Source organism: Panthera onca, chromosome C1, assembly GCF_046562875.1.
Source record: "Panthera onca isolate mPanOnc1 chromosome C1, mPanOnc1 haplotype 2, whole genome shotgun sequence".
Taxonomy (NCBI): domain Eukaryota; kingdom Metazoa; phylum Chordata; class Mammalia; order Carnivora; family Felidae; genus Panthera; species Panthera onca.
Window position 1 is genome coordinate 137,453,227 of NC_138346.1, and position 22,099 is coordinate 137,475,325.

Here is a 22,099-nt window from a genome sequence, read left to right on the forward strand (position 1 = left end):
ATGAGTCAGTAATCATTTAATACTGACCATGTTTCCTATCCATTTTCTTTCTTGGTGAGTTATATTTTCATAGGTGAAAAGAAAAAAGAAGAGCATATAAATTTTCTGCATTAGAAATAGATTCACTCTTCCCATTAGGTAATTGAAAGAAAAAATAAGAAAATTGTATTATCTATTTGGCTATCCATCCAACCATCTATTCATTTAATAAAGACTTTTATCCTAACTTGAATAGCCCTAACCCATTTTAAAAGTACATTGTATATGTTCAGTATTGGCTAAGTATGCAAGGAGTACCCTGACATTTAAAAAAAATTCAGCTACCAAAAGAAATATGAATATGTGTATGTGAGGAAGATAGAAGATGTCTGTAACGTTTATATGTAGATTTGACAGAGTTAAATCTTAAATCTGAAGAATACCTCTCCAGTGTTCGATAATCCATCTTAATTCAAGGACAGTGCTGATGGATTCATAAACGAAAACCAGAGGAAGCATACAACCAATATACATAAAGACACTAAAGGATTATATGAGTATAAATCAAATTTCTTTACCCAAGCTTGTGCAGTAAGAAATACTTTGAAGTCTTCATTAAATGTTAGAGTCGGGTGATCAGCAATTCGGTTCAGGAACTTATGTAGTGCCTTCCTTCGTGTTTCAATGAAGTCATCATTAAAGCGTTCCACCATACCTTTCACGATAAACTTCTCAGGCAATGGCTGAGGCAAAAAAGTTTTAAAAGGATCTGAGCATTATGTGGCATGGGATTATAAGGAATTCTACACTCTTCCTTTTTGGAAGACTATTTGGGCATTCATTTCTTATAAAAATAATTTTTCAAAATTCACACTGAAACCAAAACCTGCAAAATCTTAACATATTAGAATAGTTTAGAAAAACAAATCCGGGGGCGCCTGGGTGGCTCAGTTGGTTAAGCATCCCACACTTGATTTCGGCTCAGGTCATAAACCCATGGTTCGTGAGCTGGAGCCCTGTGTCCGGCGTGGAATGAGGGCCTCTCTCTCCCTCTGCCCCTCCCCTGCTCACTCACTCTCTCTCTCTCAAAATAAATAAACATTAAAAAAAGAAAAAAGAAAGAAAAAGAAATCTGTTACATAGATGGCAAGTTTAAAAGCAAAGGTTTCTGGATAAATGAATTACACTGATTTAAAAGTCTGACATTAGTTATAAGCATTCTAATGATTCACAAGACAAAATGGTAGCTACTCTATGGGAAAAATATGTAGACTTACTGGAATAATCAGAGTGGGGTGTGCTTCTTCAAGTTTTCCTTTCAACCAAAGGAAATCTTGATAACGTCTCCTAACTTCAAATTCACTGGAGTCAAATTCCCCACGAGATGTCTGAAGAAAGTAGGAAAAAATAACAACACATGCAATATAAGACAGAAGACATTTGCCTAATGTTATTTTAGATATGCTGAAATAAATGGGTCTCTAAGAAAAATTAACAAATTCTAATTATTCAGTGTTTGTCAGCCTGTACTTTTTTTGCAGTCATCAATTCATATAGCAGATGAAACAAAGCAAACTTTCCAGTATTTCCAGAAAGAAAGCAAACATCATGCTCAAATTTAAAATCCAAACTGAAAAATCTGTCTTAGAGCAGCCATCTGCCTTCCACAAGATTTTAACTACTATTATATTTGGCATGACTTTCTTGCTAACAAGAAAGTGTGTTCTGAATTTAGGTTTCAAATATATTTTTTCTCAAGATGATTAGAATTCAGAATTTGAGGAAAGTCCTATTTTTGTAATTTGGAAAATAACCTGAACATAACTGAGAAAAAATGTTTTCCTGGAATTTGCTCAAATGAATTGCTTTGGTAAAATTTGCTTTTAGTATATGAAAATTCTAACATTTTACAGAGTGATTTTACCACTGTTTAAAAATGTTATTAACGAAGATTTGATGTGAAAAGAAAATCTTCCTGTCATTTCTCAAGGGATTTTGAGTTATATGCCTAAACTCCTAAAAATTAAGCAAATAAATTAAAATATCTGTTCTCAACAAACCAAAAATCTATGCCAACACATATGACAAAAATAACATGGATACAATATCAACCTCATTTCCACTGCCTGAATCCCAAGCCAAAAAAAAAAAAACAAAAAACAAAAAACATTATCTGATGCACACTCACTCCCACCAATATCTTATTAACTAAATTTTTGCATATTAAAAATTATAGAGTGATATGAGCGTGAAATTTTCCTGGAGGAATAATGATGGAATAACACATTGCATACATATTTTGCACTCACCCAAAATATCAATCATCCACACAGATGAATGCAATTATAAAATTAAGTAGTTCAAGTCATAGATGCAATCTTAATTATCTTGAAATAAGGTTCATAAAAGTTATTCTTTCCAAGGTTTATTCTTTTACAATGAATGTTTATAATATCATACAATATATTTTATCAAAACATTTCCTTTTTAGTGGGAAAAAGTGGAGGTAAATGATATGCAGAAGTCTAAGGAACTAAATGTTCACAAAACACTCTGAAATCTTAACTATGGGTACAAGTTATGGAAATGGTAAAAATAGGAAAACTAAATCTAGTAGAAACACAGTTTAACAACATATATATGAGTTGGTATGTGTACATATACATGCAAATACACACACATGCATACATATATATGCACACAAAACATGGTTTATAATCACTCATTAAACTTTACTTACTGAACACCTTCTTGTACCAGCCACATATGTATAGGTTTACCACCAATTTCCAAAAGTATAAATTGGCACAACCAATACTAAAATACTCAAAAATTGGGCAGTTCAGAGCTTTATATGTCCTGGAGAATTTTCAACACTTTAAGTAGAATAATCTGATAAAAATTCCAGCAAGAGGAAGATGTGAAATCAAGTCAAAGAATTGGTTGATTCTGTCCCCATCACTCTGTCTTTGACTTAAAAGAGTTTTCTAACATACTGCAGTAACACAGGAAGAAAACAGAAGATGTACAAATAATGCCTCTAATACAGAATCGTTTTCCATGGAAGCTATATCATAAATGGTCTTTAATTTTTCATGTCTGACCATAAAAGCTTGGGTAGTTGAAGTTTAGGACTAATGGACTCATGTGATCTACACCCCAAAATGCACTCATTCAACAAACACTGACCTTTGGTCAAGGGCAGTTACTCTAGGCTCTGAGGACTTAGAAAGCTGTTTTTGAGGGAAAATGAATTTTACAATCAGGAATATACTTTAATCCCTACTCCATGCTGGCAGGCATTTATGGGTTTGTCTTCATGATGTGGATGTGAGAGAGAAGACACTCATTAAATCTCGAAGCTCTTGTTTCTATATGTAGCAAAGGAAAGCACATCTCTTGATCTCCAAAAGAAAAAATACTTCTTTAGAATAGTCACTTCAGATATTTTAACCTGGAGAATAAAGGGCAATTTCTCATAAGGAGAACAGATGCTAGGAACATGGGCTTCCTCATACAATCATTTACAGCCAGGCCATTCTTAAGTATTCTTAAGTAGGAGATTGTCAGTGCACATATGTGCACATGTATATGTGCATTTATCCATATAATCTTAATGTCTATAAATGTAAATTTTAATAAAACTAAAACTTTCTCAGGGAAGCCACCTCTTAACCTCCACATTAGATGGGGTGCTCATGCTCATAAAATCCTATATTTTTCTCTCAGAGCATTTATAACTATAATTAAATAATTAAGCATGTAATTGTTTAACATCCATCACCCCCCTAGATTGAGAGCTCCATGAAGGCAGAGGTTATGTGTGTCTTGTTTGCTGGTGTAATCTCAATATACACACACAGTACCTGGGACATAATTGGCACTCAGCAAAACTTCACTGAATATATGAGAGAGTGAATAAATGATAAAAAGTGATTAACAAATCAGGACACTTGGGTGGCTCAGTCAGTTAAGCAGCCGACTTTGGCTCAGGTCATGATCCTCATGACCTCAGTGATGAGTTCGAGCCCCATTTCAGGCTCTGTGCTGACAGCTTGGAGTCTAGAGCCTGTTTTGGTTTTTGTGTCTCCCTATCTCTCTGCCCCTCCCCTCCTTGCACACTCTCTCTCTCTCTCTCTCTCTCTCTCTCAAAAATGAACAAATATTTAAAAAAATTTAAAAAGTGATTAACAAAAAAAAAAGACTATATTATACATCCACAAAATGTTTATATATTTGTATCTGCAATGCATATTTTAGTATATGTAAGCATAGTCCATATATTGGATGCAGTAAAAATAATCAAAGTAGAACAAAGGGACTTTTTCATAACAGTGAAACTGAAAGACAGTGTGCCATAACCATAAAGACATGCACAAAACTATAACAGAAAACACGCATAGTGTGAAAGCAAATGGTCTGGATTTAAATCCCAGCTCAGGTAATCACTATAGTGTGTAACCTTTGGCAGCTTACTGAGCTTCGATGTCCTCATGCACAAAATGGGGGTAAATCATAACATCTAGGTCCTAGGATCATTGTTAGACTTTAAACAAGTGAATATGCATAAAGCGGTCAGAACATTGCCTGGCCCAAAGTAATCACACAATAAATGTTAGTTAAACACACTGTAATATTATCAATATTTACTACTACTACTATTGCTGCTGCTGCTGCTATAAGGGCAATACATCATTTAAAATATGGTGTAGGGGCGCCTGGTGGGCTTGGTCGGTTAAGCGGCCGACTTCAGCTCAGATCATGATCTCGCGGTCCGTGAGTTCGAGCCCCGCGTCGGGCTCTGTGCTGACCGCTCAGAGCCTGGAGCCTGATTCAGATTCTGTGTCTCCCTCTCTCTCTGCCCCTCCCCTGTTCACGCTCTGTCTCTCTCTGTCTCAAAAATAAATAAACATTAAAAAAATTTTTTAAAAATAAATAAATAAAATAAAATATGGTGTAAATACGGATATTATATGTCTGTGATTAGAGTAAAATTCACAGGGTAGCTTATAAAAACAGTGTCTTTCTAAAAGAAACAAATAATGATGGGAAAATAATTCAGCTACACAAATTCTTTGGCAGGAAGGATGATGACAATGGATGCTTTTAATTAAAATAGTAATACCAGGAGAAATCTGGTCCTATTTTTAGCAATATGTCTGTATAAACACATTAAATATTCACAACAACCCTCCAAGCCTAGTACTGTTATCTTATTTACAACTGCGGAAACTAAGCATAGAGAGGTTAATTAAATTGCCCAAAAGACATAGCAAGAAAGGGGAGTAATCAAGATTGAATTCCATGCTATCTTGTTCTACAACCTCTTGATAGGAGTATGATACTATAAATTTCTTCACTCACCCATTGACCAAAAAGTTAAATTGCTTACTCACTACATCTAAGAATTGTGTTTGGAAATGTGGATAACTGAAGATATAACTACCTTCCTTGAGAGGCTCACATACTTGTTGGGAATAAAATAAACACACAGTTATCTACTCACATACAGGTAGGTGGCAATTACTGAACACTTATTATGTGTCAGGCATTTTGCTAAGTGTTATATGTCGATGATCAATCCTAAATCAATTCTTACAGCAACTCTACAGAACCAGGTTTGATTGTCATTTCCATTTTTTAGATTAAAAAAAAAACAACAAAAACCTTGAGGCTTAGAAGGATTAAATATAGGCTTAAAATTTCTTTGCTATACTGACTCCAGTGTTTTACATCCTTTAAGAATTCAATTAGAACAGCATGAGAAAACAGAAGAAAGAAAGAGGCTTCCAGCCTACAGATGCAGGGGGCAGGGCCATCGCATGCATTATCTCCAGTTGTGTCTTGGAAAATAAACATTAGTTCTTCTGTTTAGAAGAGGAAGGGCATAACAGAGAGAAGGAAAATTATATGCAAAGTCATGGGAATAAGAAATACCCTAGGGTATTCAGGTAACAAAAATAGGTCTAGATGAGTGGAGGGCAGGGGTATTAAAAATGGGGAGTTAAAGAGAGTAGTCTTACAGGAGTAGGTTGGCATCAGACTGAGAAATTCTTGATATGTCATACAAAGGAATTTGTACTTTGTTCTGTAGGAAATGAGGAACCCGGAAGGGTTTTAAGAACCTGAGTGAAGAGATCAAATACATGCACTTTTTACGACACATAACTAGAAGTGGTGTAGAATTTGCACTGGGAGAAGTGATTATAGGAAGATGGTCCAAAACATTCTCAACTACAAAAGGGATGTAGGGTGTCACCTCAAAAAGAGAATACTATATTTTATGAATATAATTGCTAAAGGTTGCTATTACATGAAGGATTTTAAAAAACAGTTACCTGACTTGGTTGTTTTATTCTGGCAGAAGTAAACTCTCTTTTTGCAGAGACTTGCCCTAGGATCAAGGAGAGATTTCGATTCTACATTTACTCTGCATTTGAATTAGTGGACAACTAGTGGTATCTTATACATAAGATAAAGTGGCCACTGGCTCTTATTTGGAAAGAAAATGAAATTATATTTTGTAATCTTCAGAAAAAATGCTACATTAAAATATCACATCATGTTGTTAACTAGTTTTCTTTATTAGCAACCTGAAGCTCTTCTTTTCCAAAGACATTTCTTTATATTTTTTAAACTAAAAACAAAATGTTCCTGTTTAAAAAAAAATTAATGCTTATTTATTTTTGAGAGACAGAGACAGAGACAGAGAACAAGCCAGGAAGGACAGAGAGAGGGAGACAGAATCCGAAGCAGGCTCCAGGTTCCGAGCTGTCAGCACAGAGGCCAAGACAGGGCTCAAACTCACGAGCTTTGAGATCATGACCTGAGCCGAAGTTGGATGCTCAACTGACTAAGCCACCCAGGTGCCCTAAATGTTCCTGTTTCAACATGCACCACTGCTAAAAACAATGAGTGACTGCGGCGCCTGGGTGGCCCAGGGGGTTGAGCGTCTGACTTCAGCTCAGGTCATGATCTCATTGTTCGTGAGTTCAGGCCCCATATTAGGCTCTCTGCTGTCAGCCCAGAGCCCACTTCAGATCCTCTGTCCTCCTCTCTCTGCCCTTACCCCACTTTCTCACATGTGCACACATGCTCTCTCTCCCCCTCTCTCAAAAGTGAATAAACGTTAAAAAAAAAATGAGTGACCATATGTGGAATTTGAGAAACTCAACAGATGAACAAAGGGGAAGGGAAGGAAAAATAAGATAAAAACAGAGAGGGAGGCAAACTATAAGAGACTCTTAAATACAGAGAGCAAACTGAGTGCTAATGGAAGGGAGGTGGGTGGGGGGATGGATTAAATGAGTGATGGGCTTTAAGGACGGCACTTTTGAGATGAGCACTGGGTGTCATATGTAAGAGATGAATCAGGGGGTTCTACTCCTGAAGCCAAGACTACACTGTATGTTACCTAATTTGAATTTAAATTTAAAAAAAAGTGTTGAAATTTGAATTTCACTGATTTCATACAGAACAAGTACAGATTAGATGCAACATCTTACCAAAAGTTCAGAGAACAACTGATTCAAGAAGGTGCTCATTAAAGATTTACCTTAGTAATAATCCTGTAAGTAATGAAAGTTTCAATTGTGGTAACATGGCTTTCAGGTTCATCAACTGTAATGAAAAGATCTTTCAAATCTGGCTCATCTTCAAACTTGATTTGGTTAATCATTGATAGAGGGGACGTTGGCATCATAGGGCTGAAGGAATTCATGTCCATCAACGAGGCATCCTAAGAAATAAAACACATTAAAAAATTAACATCTATGGAAGATACAATTTAAAATCCTGTTTTTCTTAGACACAATGAGTACTAATGAAATATGTCAAGAACAAGAAGGATGATTGGGTTCCTGGTTAAATATGGTATGTCAAACATGTATTTTTATCTCTGCTTCCTCTTAAAATCCCACTATAAAAATGACAACAAAGAAATAAACAAATTAAAGCAAACTAAGACAAAAAGGCATAAAAGACATAAACCCTCGAGGTAAAAAAAGAGGGAGACAGAGAGAGATGAAGCAAACAAAAGCAACTACTTTTTGGAAACTAGAAATCTGACTGAGGGGTAACTGAAATAGCAGTGCAAAGAAAGCTGAACAGTAAACCTAGGAGTTAATGGTAAACCTAGAAGGCATGTTTATAAGACAGAATCCCAGAGAAACTTAAGAATTACAGGCACCAGAAACCCATGGACACAGAGTGCTGACAGAGCTAAAACCAGAGGACTGGTTGAGAAGCTAATAAAACAAGAGAGTCAGTACCTTAGATTCCCTCACCTACCCCAAGCCACCGGGTGACATTTCTTCCCCAGTTTTGCAAAAAAGTGGAAGTTTACTTTCTGAAATGTCTCTGAAAAGGGTGCCAGGCAAAAGGGAGGAAGAGATAGCAAAGAAAAGTCCTACATACGAGATGGGAAGATAGCCAACTCTCTCCCCTCATCTGGCCCTATGAATTCTGGCATCAATGCACAAAATTCCACCCAGTGGTTGGAGGGTTCCTCTCTTAGCTTGACATTCCAAGAAAAAAAACTAACAGTTGCAGTCCCTGATGAGTGAGCCAGGTCTCTGCATAATCACCCTGCTCTGAAGCCCTTACCGTACATGATGAATATCTACTCCGCTTTTTATTACCTGATGTAGAAACTACGAAATATCTAAATATGCGAAAAGCCTCTGATATGAAAGAAAGATTCACAAACAGAAGACAGGAAGCAGTTAGAGAACAGAATGCTTAAAAAAAATGGATGAAATCATCAGAGATAAGAATGATATCAAATTCATGAATAAAAACAGGAGTTATATTGTTAAAAAATTCAGAAAACAGCAGCAAGACAATAAAAAAGGAGGCTCATGAAAATTGAAATATGATAATAGGATAACAACTCAACAGGAAGTTTGAAAGATAGAACTCAAGAACTAAGTTGAATTAAAAGGACAAAAAGATGGAAAGGAGAAGGAAGTGTTTTTAAAAATTAAGGGATCCAGGCAGGTAGTGCCTGAATAAAACGAATTCCATAAAATGAAGAGGAAAATGTGCTTTGAACTGAAGTGTTTCCAGGTTGATAGGGCTTTTCCTGCCTCCTCAAAATGAATGGGGGCAGTGGTGGGGTCGGAAGTGCTCCTGCAATTACCATGACATTGCATAATACAGGTTAGCTTCCAGAGAGAATATAAACAGGTAAAATACAACAGAAATCTCAGGAATCAGAATGGATTTCTCAATGGTAACACGGGACACTAAATGACAATAAAATATCTTCCAAATTTTGAGAGGAGAATATCTTCTACCTAGAACTCTATATAGCCAGACAAACTGTCATTCAAGTATACAAGTAGATTAAAGTCATTTCAGATATAAAAGATTTCAAAAACTGATTTCCCATCCATTTATTCTTTGGAAGCTTCTTTAATTTTCCAAAATTATATGAAGGCATATAACAAGAGGAAATAGGATCTAAAAACAGGAGATTCAACAGAAAAGAGAACTACATGAAATTCTTTGGATGATCATGAAATTATGTTCCACGTTGACAGCTTTGCAGCAGAACTAAAGAACAACCTATACAGACTGGGTCAGGAAGACAGAGTCACCAGGGAGGCAGGGAGATGAACAGGGAAAAAGAATAAGGGAAGAGAGACAGGAAGGGAGGTGGACAGAGAGAAAGAGACAGGGGAGTGAGCAAAGGAAGGAGGAAAAAAAAAGAGAGGGAAGGAAGGAAGGAAGGAAGGAAGGAAGGAAGGAAGGAGAAGGGAAGGGAGGGGAGAGGAGAGGGAGGGGGAGAATGGGAGGGAGTGGAGGAAGGAAGGAAGGAAGGAAGGAAGGAAGGAAGGAAGGGAGGAAGGAAGGAAGGAAGGAAGGGAGGGAGGGAGGAAGGGAGGGAGGAAGGGAGGGAGGAAGGGAGGGAGGAAGGGAGGGAGGGAGGAAGGGAGGGAGGGAGGGAGGGAGGGAGGAAGGGAGGGAGGGAGGGAGGAAGGAAGGAAGGAAGGAAGGAAGGGAAAGGAAAGGAAGGCAGGTGACAGAGTACCTGATATGTTTAAACATGACAGGAAGCATGCCATGTTAGATATTGTGATGAATTGTGATGGGTGCAAAGAAAGCCAAGATGGAAAGAATGCAAGAGAAGTAGAAAGGAAGGGATAGAAAAAATGAATGAATGAAGGAATAATGAATGGTGAACTCTCAAGAAAACAAAAGGTGTACAAGAATTAAAATGTAATCATAGTTCACTCTATGGCCTTGACTTTGAATAAAAATAAATTGTTCTTAATTTTGAATTTAACTAAAAATGGTGATATAGTTATACTTATGGTCAGAAGAAAAAATATATATACTGTATATGTTTGAGGGGAAGAGACATTGCCTATAAAATGCTTCAAAAATGCAATTACTATGATGGAAAAAAAGGAAGATGAGCAACTATTCCAGACTGAAGACCAAAGAGACATAATAGCTAAACACAACATGTGATCTTGAACTGGATTCTGTACCAAAGGAGGAGAACCTTTGTTTTTTTTCTTTCTGAACTGTTATTGGGACAACTGGAGAAATGTGAAAGGATCTGTGGATGGGAATGTGGTATTGTGTCAGTATGGTTTCCTGATTTGTATATGCATACTGTAATTAGGAGAGTGTCCCTATTTAAAAAAAAAAAATACACACAGATCTATTTAGGAGTAATGAAACAGCAAGTCTCCAATGTACTCAACTTAGCATACAGACAGATAAGCGAAAGTTATGAAATGGCAATAATTGGGAAATCTAGGTTCTTTGTGATATTCTTGCAACTTTTCTCCCAGTTGGAAATTATTTCAAATAAAAAAAGTATATTTATAGTCTTTAAAAGTCAAATAATTCTACAGAGTTTAAAATAAAACAAGACAAATTAAAAATTAAAAAGCAGCTTCCTCTTCTCCAGAATTGCTATTCCCATGTCATGCTTCTCAGAAGCAAATGCAGAACTCTATTTGCTGTTCTTTTTCCTTGTTACATTCCTCATTTGAAAATAATATACGTATTGCTTTTTTTTTTTCAATTTTGACATTATCAGGTTTCCTACTAAGGAGAATAAAGAGTATTTATTTACTTAATTATGTGAGTATAGACTCACAATTCCTATGTTACTCAATGGGTTGTAATCCATAAATACTGTAATTTATTTTGATGTTGTAAGTATCCAAACCTGCCTAGTGGGAGCTCCTTAATGCTGGCACCTCTGTGTTTTTGATATGTCTTCATTATTCCAGAGCACTTTATATAACATAACTTGGCAAAATAAGATGTTTCAGGTTTACCTTATATTTTCCCTGACCCAGTTATAGAATCAGATATTTCTCCAAGGAGCTCTGGTTCCTTTTAGAGGAAATTGGAATTTGGAAACCAAGATATGAATGATAGGAAATGTATGTATAACACACACACACACACACACACACACACGCAGATACACATCTGGATGTAGATATATACAGATCGATAGAAATATAAATAGATATTAAATCCTATGAGTTCACACTGATACCTCCAATTACAATTTGACACCATTTGACTTTTCCAGCCTCCCCTCTTTCCATATTTGTAACTCTTCTCCAGCAGAGAGAAGCCTGGCTCCCATTATCCTGAAGATATTTACTTATATGCTCAATCTTCCTACCTGTAACTAATCTCCTATCCAGGCCAGCTGTCTTCTCAGACCTGACCACATAAGCCAAGGCAGCCTATATTCACTCACAACCACACTGGATCCCTTGTCAGCCCCAATCCTACTGGCTACTTCCTTGGACATGCTGGTTGTCTCCTGAGGCATCATTTTTTTTTAATGTTTATTTATTTTTGAGAGAGAGAGAGAGAGAGACAGAGTATGAGCTGGGGGAGGGGCAGAGAGAGAAGGAGACACAGAATCCAAAGCAGGTTCCAGGCTCTGAGCTGTCAGCACAGAGCCCGACGCAGGGCTCGAACTCGCAAGCTGTGAGATCATGACCTGAGCTGAAGTTGGAAGTTTAACCAACTGAGCCACCCAGGTGCCCCATCCTCAGGCATCATTTTTAAAGAAAGGGAAGGGAAGGCTGGATGTTATTTTTTTAACAAAAAATTTTAAATGAAACCAAAGGATAATATGCAGTAAATGTTAAATACATCTTTTCATATGTAAAGATAAAACTAACAGTATCAATATGACATCTGAGTTATTTCTTCAGTAGTATATAATGATGTTTCCAACTCTATACTTTCTCTTTTAAATACAACTCTTAGTCTCCAAAATTAAGAATCCAGATTTCAGGATCAAAAATTTTGTCTTTTGTTATGTTATGAACAGACTAAAGTTAACCAACACACGTAGAGATGAATTCTGCAATCAAGTCCATCAAACTTAGCAACAGAGTTGGCCAGTCCTAGCCGGAAAAACAAAACAAAACAAAACAAAACAAAACTACATTACATTACATTACATTACAAAGGAGGCCAAAAACTAGGTTCTAGTTCTTTCTCTGACACTGACTAAACAGGTAACTTTGAACAATTAATTCAGTCTTTCAAGGTTAAATTGAGGAGATGGAGCTAAAAATCTGCAAAATCTCTCCCACCTCAAAGGCTAAAATAATACAACTTCTAAATGCATTAATATAGGAAATTGTAGCAGATCCTGACATTTTAAGAAAAGGAACTTTCTTGCAGTACTAGGAATGAAAAAAGATTGAAATCATAATATGGACTTATTTTTCCCCTCAAAACAAATCAACTTAAATCCTTTGGAAGCATCAGTTACATCCAGAGCCCTGTTCTCAAGGCTCTTTCCACACAAAAAGTTAGTTATGTGAACTACAATACAGCATTTGGTTAACCCCTCAATGCAATAATACAGGAGATATTAGGGTAAGACACACCAGGTGAAGAGATAAGAACAACAGTTGCTCAAATTAAGAACGTTCAGATTAGGGGCACTTGGGTGGCTCAGCTGGTTAAGCGTTGGACTTTGGCTCAGGTCACAATCTCACAGTTCATGGGTTCCAGACCCACATCGGGATCTGTGCTGACAGCTTGGAGCTCAGAGCCTGCTTGGGATTCTGTGTCTCCCTCTCTCTGTCCCTCCTAAGCTTGCACTCTGTTTCTCTCTCCCTCTCTCTCTCTTTCAAAAATAAATACGCATTGAAAAATTAAAAAAAAAAGTTCAGGTTATTGTGATTACAAAATGATTTGTGAAAGGAAAAACATTGAGGTATGACTTAGCCCAAGGAATAGAAGACAACTAAGACAATAAGTGGGTTAATCAGACACAGAAAAACATAGAGACAATAAATGTTTTGCAACAAAAGTTTAGCAAAATAAATTATGGTATATCTCTATGATAGGCTACCATAAAGTCTATCCATGTGATAGAATACAATAAAGTGATTAAAAGTAATGTTTTAGAAGTAACTTAGAATATAGTTGCTGGAAAAAGGTTCATAGTATGTTATTAAAAGAAAATAACATAAAATTTGTGTACAGTTAGATTCTTATGTGTATATGTGTGTTTATTTGTGTGTGACAGAGAGGATAGGAGAAACAGAAAGTGAGAGAGTGAGAGAGAGGGAGAGAAAGAGAGATAGCACAAAGTTACAAGCTATACCAAAAAAGTTAGCAGAAGTTATTTCAGGTGTTGGAATTGCTGTTGAGGTTAATATTTTTCTATGAGTTTCTATATTTCCAAATATTCTAAAATAAACATACATGGAGAAAGATATCAAAATTGCTAGTGTCAACACTGTGCAAAATATGTTCAAAGACAGTAGGAACTACTGGAATAAGTTAAAACAGTTGTCTATGGCCATTGGGCAAAAAAAACTCGGAGTATATTTGACTTCTTAACTCATCAATGCTGCATAATTAAATAGGAAATTTAAAATGTCTGGGATCACATTGGACTTATCAAAATAAATTATGGAATGCTAACACAATGGAACACTAAACAGCCTTTAAAAACATAATTTAGAGGTTCCAAATAAATGTGCCATCAGCATGCACAAAACTCTCTATATACAGTATATATCGAATACAGTATAGCCACTTCATTACTTAAGTACACGTTTTTGCAATCCAAAGAGGATTTTCGCTCACATGGAAAAAGGGGAAAATAGTGTTCAGTAACTGTTCTGCAGCAAGCCCTCATAGAGGTAGTGTACATCCCAAGCAGTGAGGGTGGCGCCACCAAGCTCCTTCCCCAGGAACTACACTCAGCATTGTGGCATCAAACTCCATGACTTGAACTGTGCCTATGTGCATCTGTGCTTTATCCCAATTTATTTTGTGCATCCTTTAGCAAAATGTATCCTAAGCTTTCGGAAAAGCCTAAGAGAGGTTGTTTTTTGGGTCTTGGAATGCTCAAAAACTTTCTCCATAATAGATTAATGGAAATTGCTCCTTTGCTTTATATCATTTTCGCTTACAAAAGGTTTCACAAGAATGCTCTACTTTGAGATAGTGGGGTGTGGGGGTGGGGGTAAAGGCTGTAGTAGCTTTTAAAGCTGACAAATTTTAATTTGATGAGCAAACGTACTTTAAATTTCCCTGACACTGCACACAACTGTGTGCTTTGGTATTCTTTGTAATCACCCTCTTAACTCACCACAACCCATTTCTTATACCTACTACATAATTTAGCATTCTATTTCTTTCTGCTTAAAATGCATCCTTTTGTAGAGTGGGAAAGATCTGCATGAATTTCCAAAGGCTCACAATTCCAGTGAGCATAGTGTGGTGTCAAAAATATGCTTCAATATCGAGCAGAGGAAGAAAATTACAGGCTGAAATTTAGCAACATCCAAGATTTCAGTAGAAGGATTTAAATTACTATGAATCACTCAAGAACATTCTTAAAACCTCAATAAAACTGACTATCTGAAGAGTTTTATATTCACTTCAAAAAAAAAAGTTAAGAAAATATAATGACAATACTTAAAAGATTTACATTTGGACAGGAATAAGAGAAGAAAATAAGTGTTTGAGAAGATCCAAAGAAGCAATTAACCAAAAAAGCCCTCCACTTAACCTTTTGTAGTGGATGCTTTTCAGGGGAAATGGATCATTAAAATTTGTTCTTTATAAACAAAGGTCTCGCCCCCACAATAATGTGGGCTCCTTTCTCCTGTTAGCTATCTCTTTCTCTCTCCCCACCCCCACCCCCAAACTTTATTTATGCATTCATTTATTCTTAGCATTTAGATAGATTATTATCTTATGATGTTTTGGACAATGAAAGTACATAATTTCATTTTCTTTCCTCAAGAGATAAAAGCAGAAGGGAACTTATCTGTGTGGTAATTCTCTACTTCTTAAATAACATTGAATATCTTTCTTACAGCTAGCATAGTGAAAACACACACGTGCATGCACACATACCCCAAAAATCTTGGGATGATTTCAGGGTGAGATGTGAACATGTATAATAGTGAAGCCAAATTATTGCAAGAAGTCACTGTCTTTTACCTTTACTCCAAACCAACACATCCATCTAAAGAGAAACCACTTAAATGACTTTACTGAAATAAACAGACATTAGTTAGAATTGTGTTAACATGATATTGAAATGTATTGACACAATCACTTACCAACTAAGTTTTCCTTGTTGTTACTTTTTTTTTTTTTTAATTTATTTTTCAGAGAAAGAGAGAGAGAGCGTGAGTGCATGCCCGTGAGTGGGGGAAGAGGCATAGAGAGGAAAGAGAGAATCCCAAGCAGGTTCTGCACTGCCAGCAAAGAGCCCGACAGGGTTTCCAACCCATGAACTGTGAGATCATGAGCTGAAACCAAGATATGGACGCTTAACTCACTGAGCCACCCAGGCACCCCTTACTTTTGGTTTATTATAAGCATTGGTTATAGGTTAAATTGTGTCCTTCCAAAATTGACCTAACACCCCATACCTCAGAATGTGACCTTATTTGGAGACAGGGTCTTCATAGGGGAGATCAAGTCAAAATGTGGTCATTGGGGTGGGTCCTGATGCAATATAACCAGTGTCTTTATAAGAGGGACAAATTTGGACACAGAGACATGTACAGAGGGAAGACAATGTTAAGGAACGCAAGGAGAAAACAGCCATCTACAAGTCAGGTTGAGAGGCCTGGAACAGATCCTTCCCTCATTGCCCTCAGAAGGAACCAACCCCCTTGACACCTTGATTCCAGACTTCTAGGTTCCAGAACTGTGAAAAAAATAAACGTCTCTTATTTCAGATACCTAATCTATGTACTCTGTTATGGCAGCCTAGCAAACTGACAGCATTTCTATACATAGAGTAGTACACAATAAAGATCTAAGGAAGGAAGCAAGGGTAGAAAAGAAGGAAGGAGTGATGATTACAGTATTTCATCCTTGCTCCATTCACTCATTTTCTTACAAGTTAGCAAGCAACTCCAATAATTTCTGAGAAACGTTTTTGCCTCTCTCCTTTAATGCTCTCAGATGGTTTCAAAGTTCTACTACTGAAATAAATAAAATATATAGCTGAAATTTAAAATAAACAATGGCTTGCCAATATCTGAATACTCAGGAGATAAATACTAAAGAAACAGGTTAAAAGGTTAGATATGACCTTCCTAAGAGTTGTCCTTCCTATCTCTCAGTAAAAGGCTACTTGGGAACATCTCATAAATATAACATGAATTACTCTGATAATACTAAATCCTATCCACCATCTGTGCACAAACAGCTATTTTCTTTTTACAAGTAGAGGGAAAAAAATCAATGTGAGAAGTGTGATAAATCAGAATCATGGCATGAAAAGGCCATGCAAATAAAATTTGCTGATGCGCAAGAAACACGCACACCAAGAGACATCTGGTAAAAAAGCAACTTAAAGTGGAAGGAGTTTGAGAAACTGTGTTATGAGGGACACTCATCCTGATGGGCCTAAATTTAGACTTACCAGCTGTGTTTTGGTTTACAGCTCCTTCCAATCTGCCTGCTTATAATAATAATAAAAAATCAGAAAGGCCTTCTGTGGAACATTGTTGAAAATGTGATTGGGGGAAAAGCCAGCCTGTGTCGTGTTCTATAAAGGGGCATACAACACTCTAATCTTGTTTGACATAATTTCCAGGGCTATGTAGTATATATACCCTTGTATGCATATACCATAATTTATTTATCCATTTTTCTGTTTCTAGCATTTCTATTTTCTAACAGTGTTGCCTTGAATGTACTTGGACTTCCTCAGGTTTTGTGCACTACAAAGCTATATTCTAACCATAGAAATTTTTCAAATCATTTTATTTGACATAACAAATGATGTTATTTGTTATCAGTCCACCTCCCCCAAAATGTAGTGTACTCAGTAAAAGAGTTTCTAGTAGGTCAGAGAGGTCATATCTCACCTTAGATCATAGAAGATTAAGGAGAGGATTAAAAAATATGAATCAATGTGTTATACACATCACTTGCTTGAAAGTTTTATATGAATTATCTTATGTAAACCTTACTACAAATTTAGCAATTAGTGATATGTGTGCAGTATGATACTCTCAGGTTGCTGGACAGCAGCGTCCCAGTTAGCCATATCATCACAAAGGTAAATAGTCAATATACTTACAACCATGCTGTACCCATACAACCAATCTGTTTTTCACTTTCAGGACAGTATTCTACAAATTTATTATCTCAGGTCAATGAGATATTCACCACTTTATTATAAAATAGGCTTTGTGTTAGATGATTTTGCCCAACTGTAGGCTAATGTAAATATTCTGAGCATGTTTAAGGTAAGGTAGGCTAGCTATGATGTTTGGTAGGTTAGGTGTATTAAATACATTTTTAACTTATACTACTTTCAATTTACGATGGGTTTGCCAGGATGAAACACCAACGTAAATGAAGAAGAGCTGTATATATTTTTGCATGCATGAAAATACTCCATAATAAAATTCATTTAAAAAGTTATAAAAGGTGTGTCCAAATAAAATAAGGTATATTCTTTACACTCAGACACACACACACACACACACACACACACACACACACACACAAACTTACTGTCTTTACTCACCTCATAAAGAATACTGCATATATAAGCAAGGACAAATAAATAACACGTAAGATGTTAAGGCTGAAAGGTGAGGCTCCCTCACTACGTGTGTCCTCCAAACCACTGGTGTACCTGTATGTGTGCCTTACCAATATGTCATATTACTGCATGCTGAAGCCATTTAAAGCCACTAATGTTAAATCCACAAATGACAAAGGTCTCCTAAACTTGTCTTAAAATAAGTCTGGGGTACTGGATAACATACTAAACACAGTATCAGCCAACTACCTATTATAGATTCAGTGATGACTAAGCAGAAGTGGAGCAAGCCAGGAAAAGAATTATTCTAACCAGAATTCCTTGAAGAAGTTGAAAATATGTCTTATGGGCAGACAACACTGCAGATTCAACTCAGGAATGTAATAATAAAAAAAAAAAAGGTACAGCATTACCAATTGACTGTACACTTCACAGGCATGACCAGGACAGATTCTGGCATACACTAAATTAAAACTACTCCCCTACACCAAAGCTCCATCTTTATAAATAGTTTCCAGAGAAAAGGCTGAGTTGCCTTGTTACCTAGCCACACCAACAACCTTAAGGGCATTCCTGAAGAGACTTAATCTATGCTTATAATGTATCAAGAAAACTAGTAGACAGTTAAAACACCTGTACCAAGAATACTCTTATCCCCTGAAATAACATGATTAATACTATTTATCATGAATTACTCAAACGGGGAGCTATACACACACAGGCACACTTCAGAGATATTGAGGTTTCGGTTCCAGGCAACCACAATAAAGGGAATATTGCAATAAAGTGAGTCAAATGAATTTTGTGGTTCCCAGAGCATATAAAAGCTATGTTTACACGAAACTGTAGTTTATTAAGTGTGCAATAGCATTATGTCTAGAAAATGTACAGTACATACTTTAATTACAAAACCCTTCCTTGCTAAAAAATGTTAACCATCATCAGAGCTTTTAGTGAATTATAATCTTTTTGATGGTGGAGAGCCTTGCCTTGATGTTGATGGCTGCTGACCTATCAGGGTGGCTGCTGAAGGTTGGGGTGGCTGCAGCAATTTCATAAAATGAGACAACAGTGAAGTTTGCCTCATCAACTGGATCTTCCTTTCATGAGCGATTTCTTCTTAGCATGGGATGCTGTTTGATAGCATTTTACCCACAGTAGAACTTCTTTTGAAATGGGAGTCAGTCTTCTCAAACCCTGCTGCTGCTTTATTTACTAAGTTGAGTCATATCCTGAATACTTTGCTATCATTTCAACAATCTTCGCAGCATCTTCAGCAGGAGTAGTTTCCATCTCAAGAAACCACTTTCTTTGCTCTTCCATAAGAAGCAGCTCCTCATCTGTGAAAGTTTTATCATGAGATTGCAGCCATTCAGTCACATATTCAGGCTTCACTTCTAGTTCTCTTGCTATTTCCACCACACCTGCAGTTACTTCCTCCACTGAAGTCCTGAGCCCCTCCCAGTCATCCAGGAGGGCTGGAATCTGCTTCTTCCAAACTCCTGCTCATGTTGATATCATGACCTCTTCCCATGAATACAGTGTTCTTAATGGCATCTAGAATGGTGAATCGTTCCCAGAAGGTTTTCAATTTACTTTGCCATCAGATCCATCAGAAAAATCACTATGGCAGCTATGGCCTTATGAATCATATTTCTTAAATGGTAAGACTTAAGGAGTTGAAATTACTCCTTGATCCATGGGCTGCGGAATGGATGTTGTGTTAACAGGCGTGAAAATATTAATCTCATTGTCCATCTCCATCAGAGATCTTGGGTGACCAGGTGCATTGTCAATGAGCAGCGATATTTTGAAAAGACTCTTTTTTTTTTTTTTCCTGAGCAGGAGGTCTCAACAGTAGACTTAAAATATTCTGTAAACCAGGTTGTAAACAGATGTGCTATCATCCAGGCTTTATTGTTCCATTTATCGAGCACAGAGTAGATTTATAATTCTTAAGGGCTCTAGGATTTTCAGAATAGTCAATGAGCACTGGCTTCAACTTAAAGTCACCAGCAGCACTAGCCCCTAACAAGAGTCAGCCTGTCTTTTGAAGCTGTAAAGCCTGGCATTGACTTCTCCTGTCTATAGCTATGAAAGTTGTACATGGCATCTTCTTCCAATAGAAACTTGTTTGTTCTACATTGAAAATATGTTGTTTAATATAGCCACCTTCATTAATTATCTTTACTAGACTTTCTGGATACTTTGCTGCAGCTTCTACATCAGCACTTGTTGCTTCACCTTGACTTTGATGTTATGGAGATGGGTTATTTCCTTAAACCTCATGAACTTATCTCTGCTGGCTTCAAACTTTTCTTCTGTAGCTTCCTCATCTCTCTCAGTCTTCACAGAGTTGAAGAGCGTTAAAGCTTTGCTCTGGATTAGGATTTGGCTTAAGGAAATATTGTGGCTGGTTTGATCTTCTGTCCAGACCACTGAAACTTTCTCCATATGAGTAATAAAGATGTTTCATTTTCTTATCATTAGTGTGATCACTGGAGTAGCACTTTTTATTTCCTCCAAGAACTTTTCCTTTGCATTCACAACTTGGCCATTTGGTGCAAGAGGCAAAGCTTTTGGAATATCTCGACTTTCAACATGCCTTCCTCACTAAGCTTAATCATTTCTAGCTTTTCATTTAAAGCGAGAGACATGTGCCTCTTCCTTTCACTTGAACACTTAGAGGCTACTGTAGGGTTATTAATTGGCCTAATTTCAATATTGTTGTGCCTCAGGAAATAGGGAAGCTCAAGGAGAGGGACAGCAACAGGGTAATGACTCGTCAGTGGAGGAGCCAGAACACACACAACATTTATGTATTAAGTTTGCCGTCTCATATGGTTGCAGTTGGTGGCACCCCACAAAAAATGACAATAACAACATCAAACATCACCGATCACAGTCACCATTAACAAATATAATAATAGCTAAAAACTGAAATGTTGCAAGAATTTCCAAAATGTGACACAGAGACACAAAGTGAGCAAATACCATTGGGAAATGGTGCCAACAGATTTGCTTGACACAGGGTTACCGCAAACCTCCAATTTGTAAAAAATGCCATATTTGCAAAGCCTGCAGTAAAGGAAAGAGCAATAAAATGAGTAAGCCTGTAATAAAGCATTTAAAAGACAATACCAGGGGCGCCTGGGTGGCTCAGTCAGTTGAGCGTCTGACTTCGGCTCAGGTCATGATCTCACAGTCTTTGAGTTTGAGCGCCGCATCGGGCTCTGTGCTAATAGCTCGGAGCCTGGAACCTGCTTCAGATTCTGTGTCTCCCTCTCTCTCTGCCCCTCCCCTGCTCATGCTCTGTCTCTCTCTGTCTCAAAAATAAATAAAAACATTAAGAAAAAAAGAATTAAAAAAAAAAAAGACAATACCAGAATTCCAGTAGCACTCTCAATAGTAACTAAAAAATGTACAGGAACAAATATGTGTGTGAGTCTCTGAAGATCTCATTACAAGTGCAAAACAGATGCTTATAAAACTTAAAAACATTAATCTTATATTTATATACCATAATAGCAAATACTGAAATTTTCTAAATAGCAAATACAGGACAGCGACTGTGCCTTTGCACCATATACTTACTCTATTTCATTTCATCATCTCAATAACATGATGGAAGTCAGTGCAATTATCATCATCTGCATTTTATAAATCATAAGTTTATCAACCACAAGGGATGATAATAAATCTCTGATCTCAACTGGCAGAGCCAAGGCTCAACCATCACTTCCAGCACATGTGCGCACACAAAAAGCACCCAGTATAGCAGCTTTACTTCATTCTACAAATGTTCACTGAATGTCAAGCATGTGTCAGGCACTGGATTGGGGCTGTAACAGCAGCCAAGACTGGCATGCTTCTGAGGCTCTTATGAAGTTTACACTTTAGTTAAGTGGGAGGGTTGGAGATAATAAGTAAAGATAGAGAAAAAACAAGAAAATCCAGATATGAGTAGGTATTGACAAACAAGGGAGTAAATTCCCCAAAAAAAGTAGGGTGGGTTGCTGGGGTTAAGGAGTTAAAGGTAGGGAGCAAGGGGGATGCTCTTGACAGAGCTATAAG

The 22,099-nt window shown here is 36.9% G+C and overlaps 1 protein-coding gene across 4 annotated transcripts in view; it reads right to left on the reverse strand.

Moving 5' to 3' along the window:
- The window catches only part of SNX7 (sorting nexin 7), a 124,770-nt gene that overhangs the window by 90,851 nt on the left and 11,820 nt on the right, over positions 1-22,099 (reverse strand). For all 4 annotated transcript variants that reach the window (XM_060622854.2, XM_060622852.3, XM_060622855.3 and 1 more), the window contains exons 2-4: positions 7,535-7,717; positions 1,257-1,367; positions 558-722 (exon numbers count right to left, since the gene is read on the reverse strand). In XM_060622854.2, the coding sequence (XP_060478837.1) occupies positions 558-722; positions 1,257-1,367; positions 7,535-7,717 (459 nt within the window). The remainder of the gene's footprint in view (positions 1-557; positions 723-1,256; positions 1,368-7,534; positions 7,718-22,099) is intronic.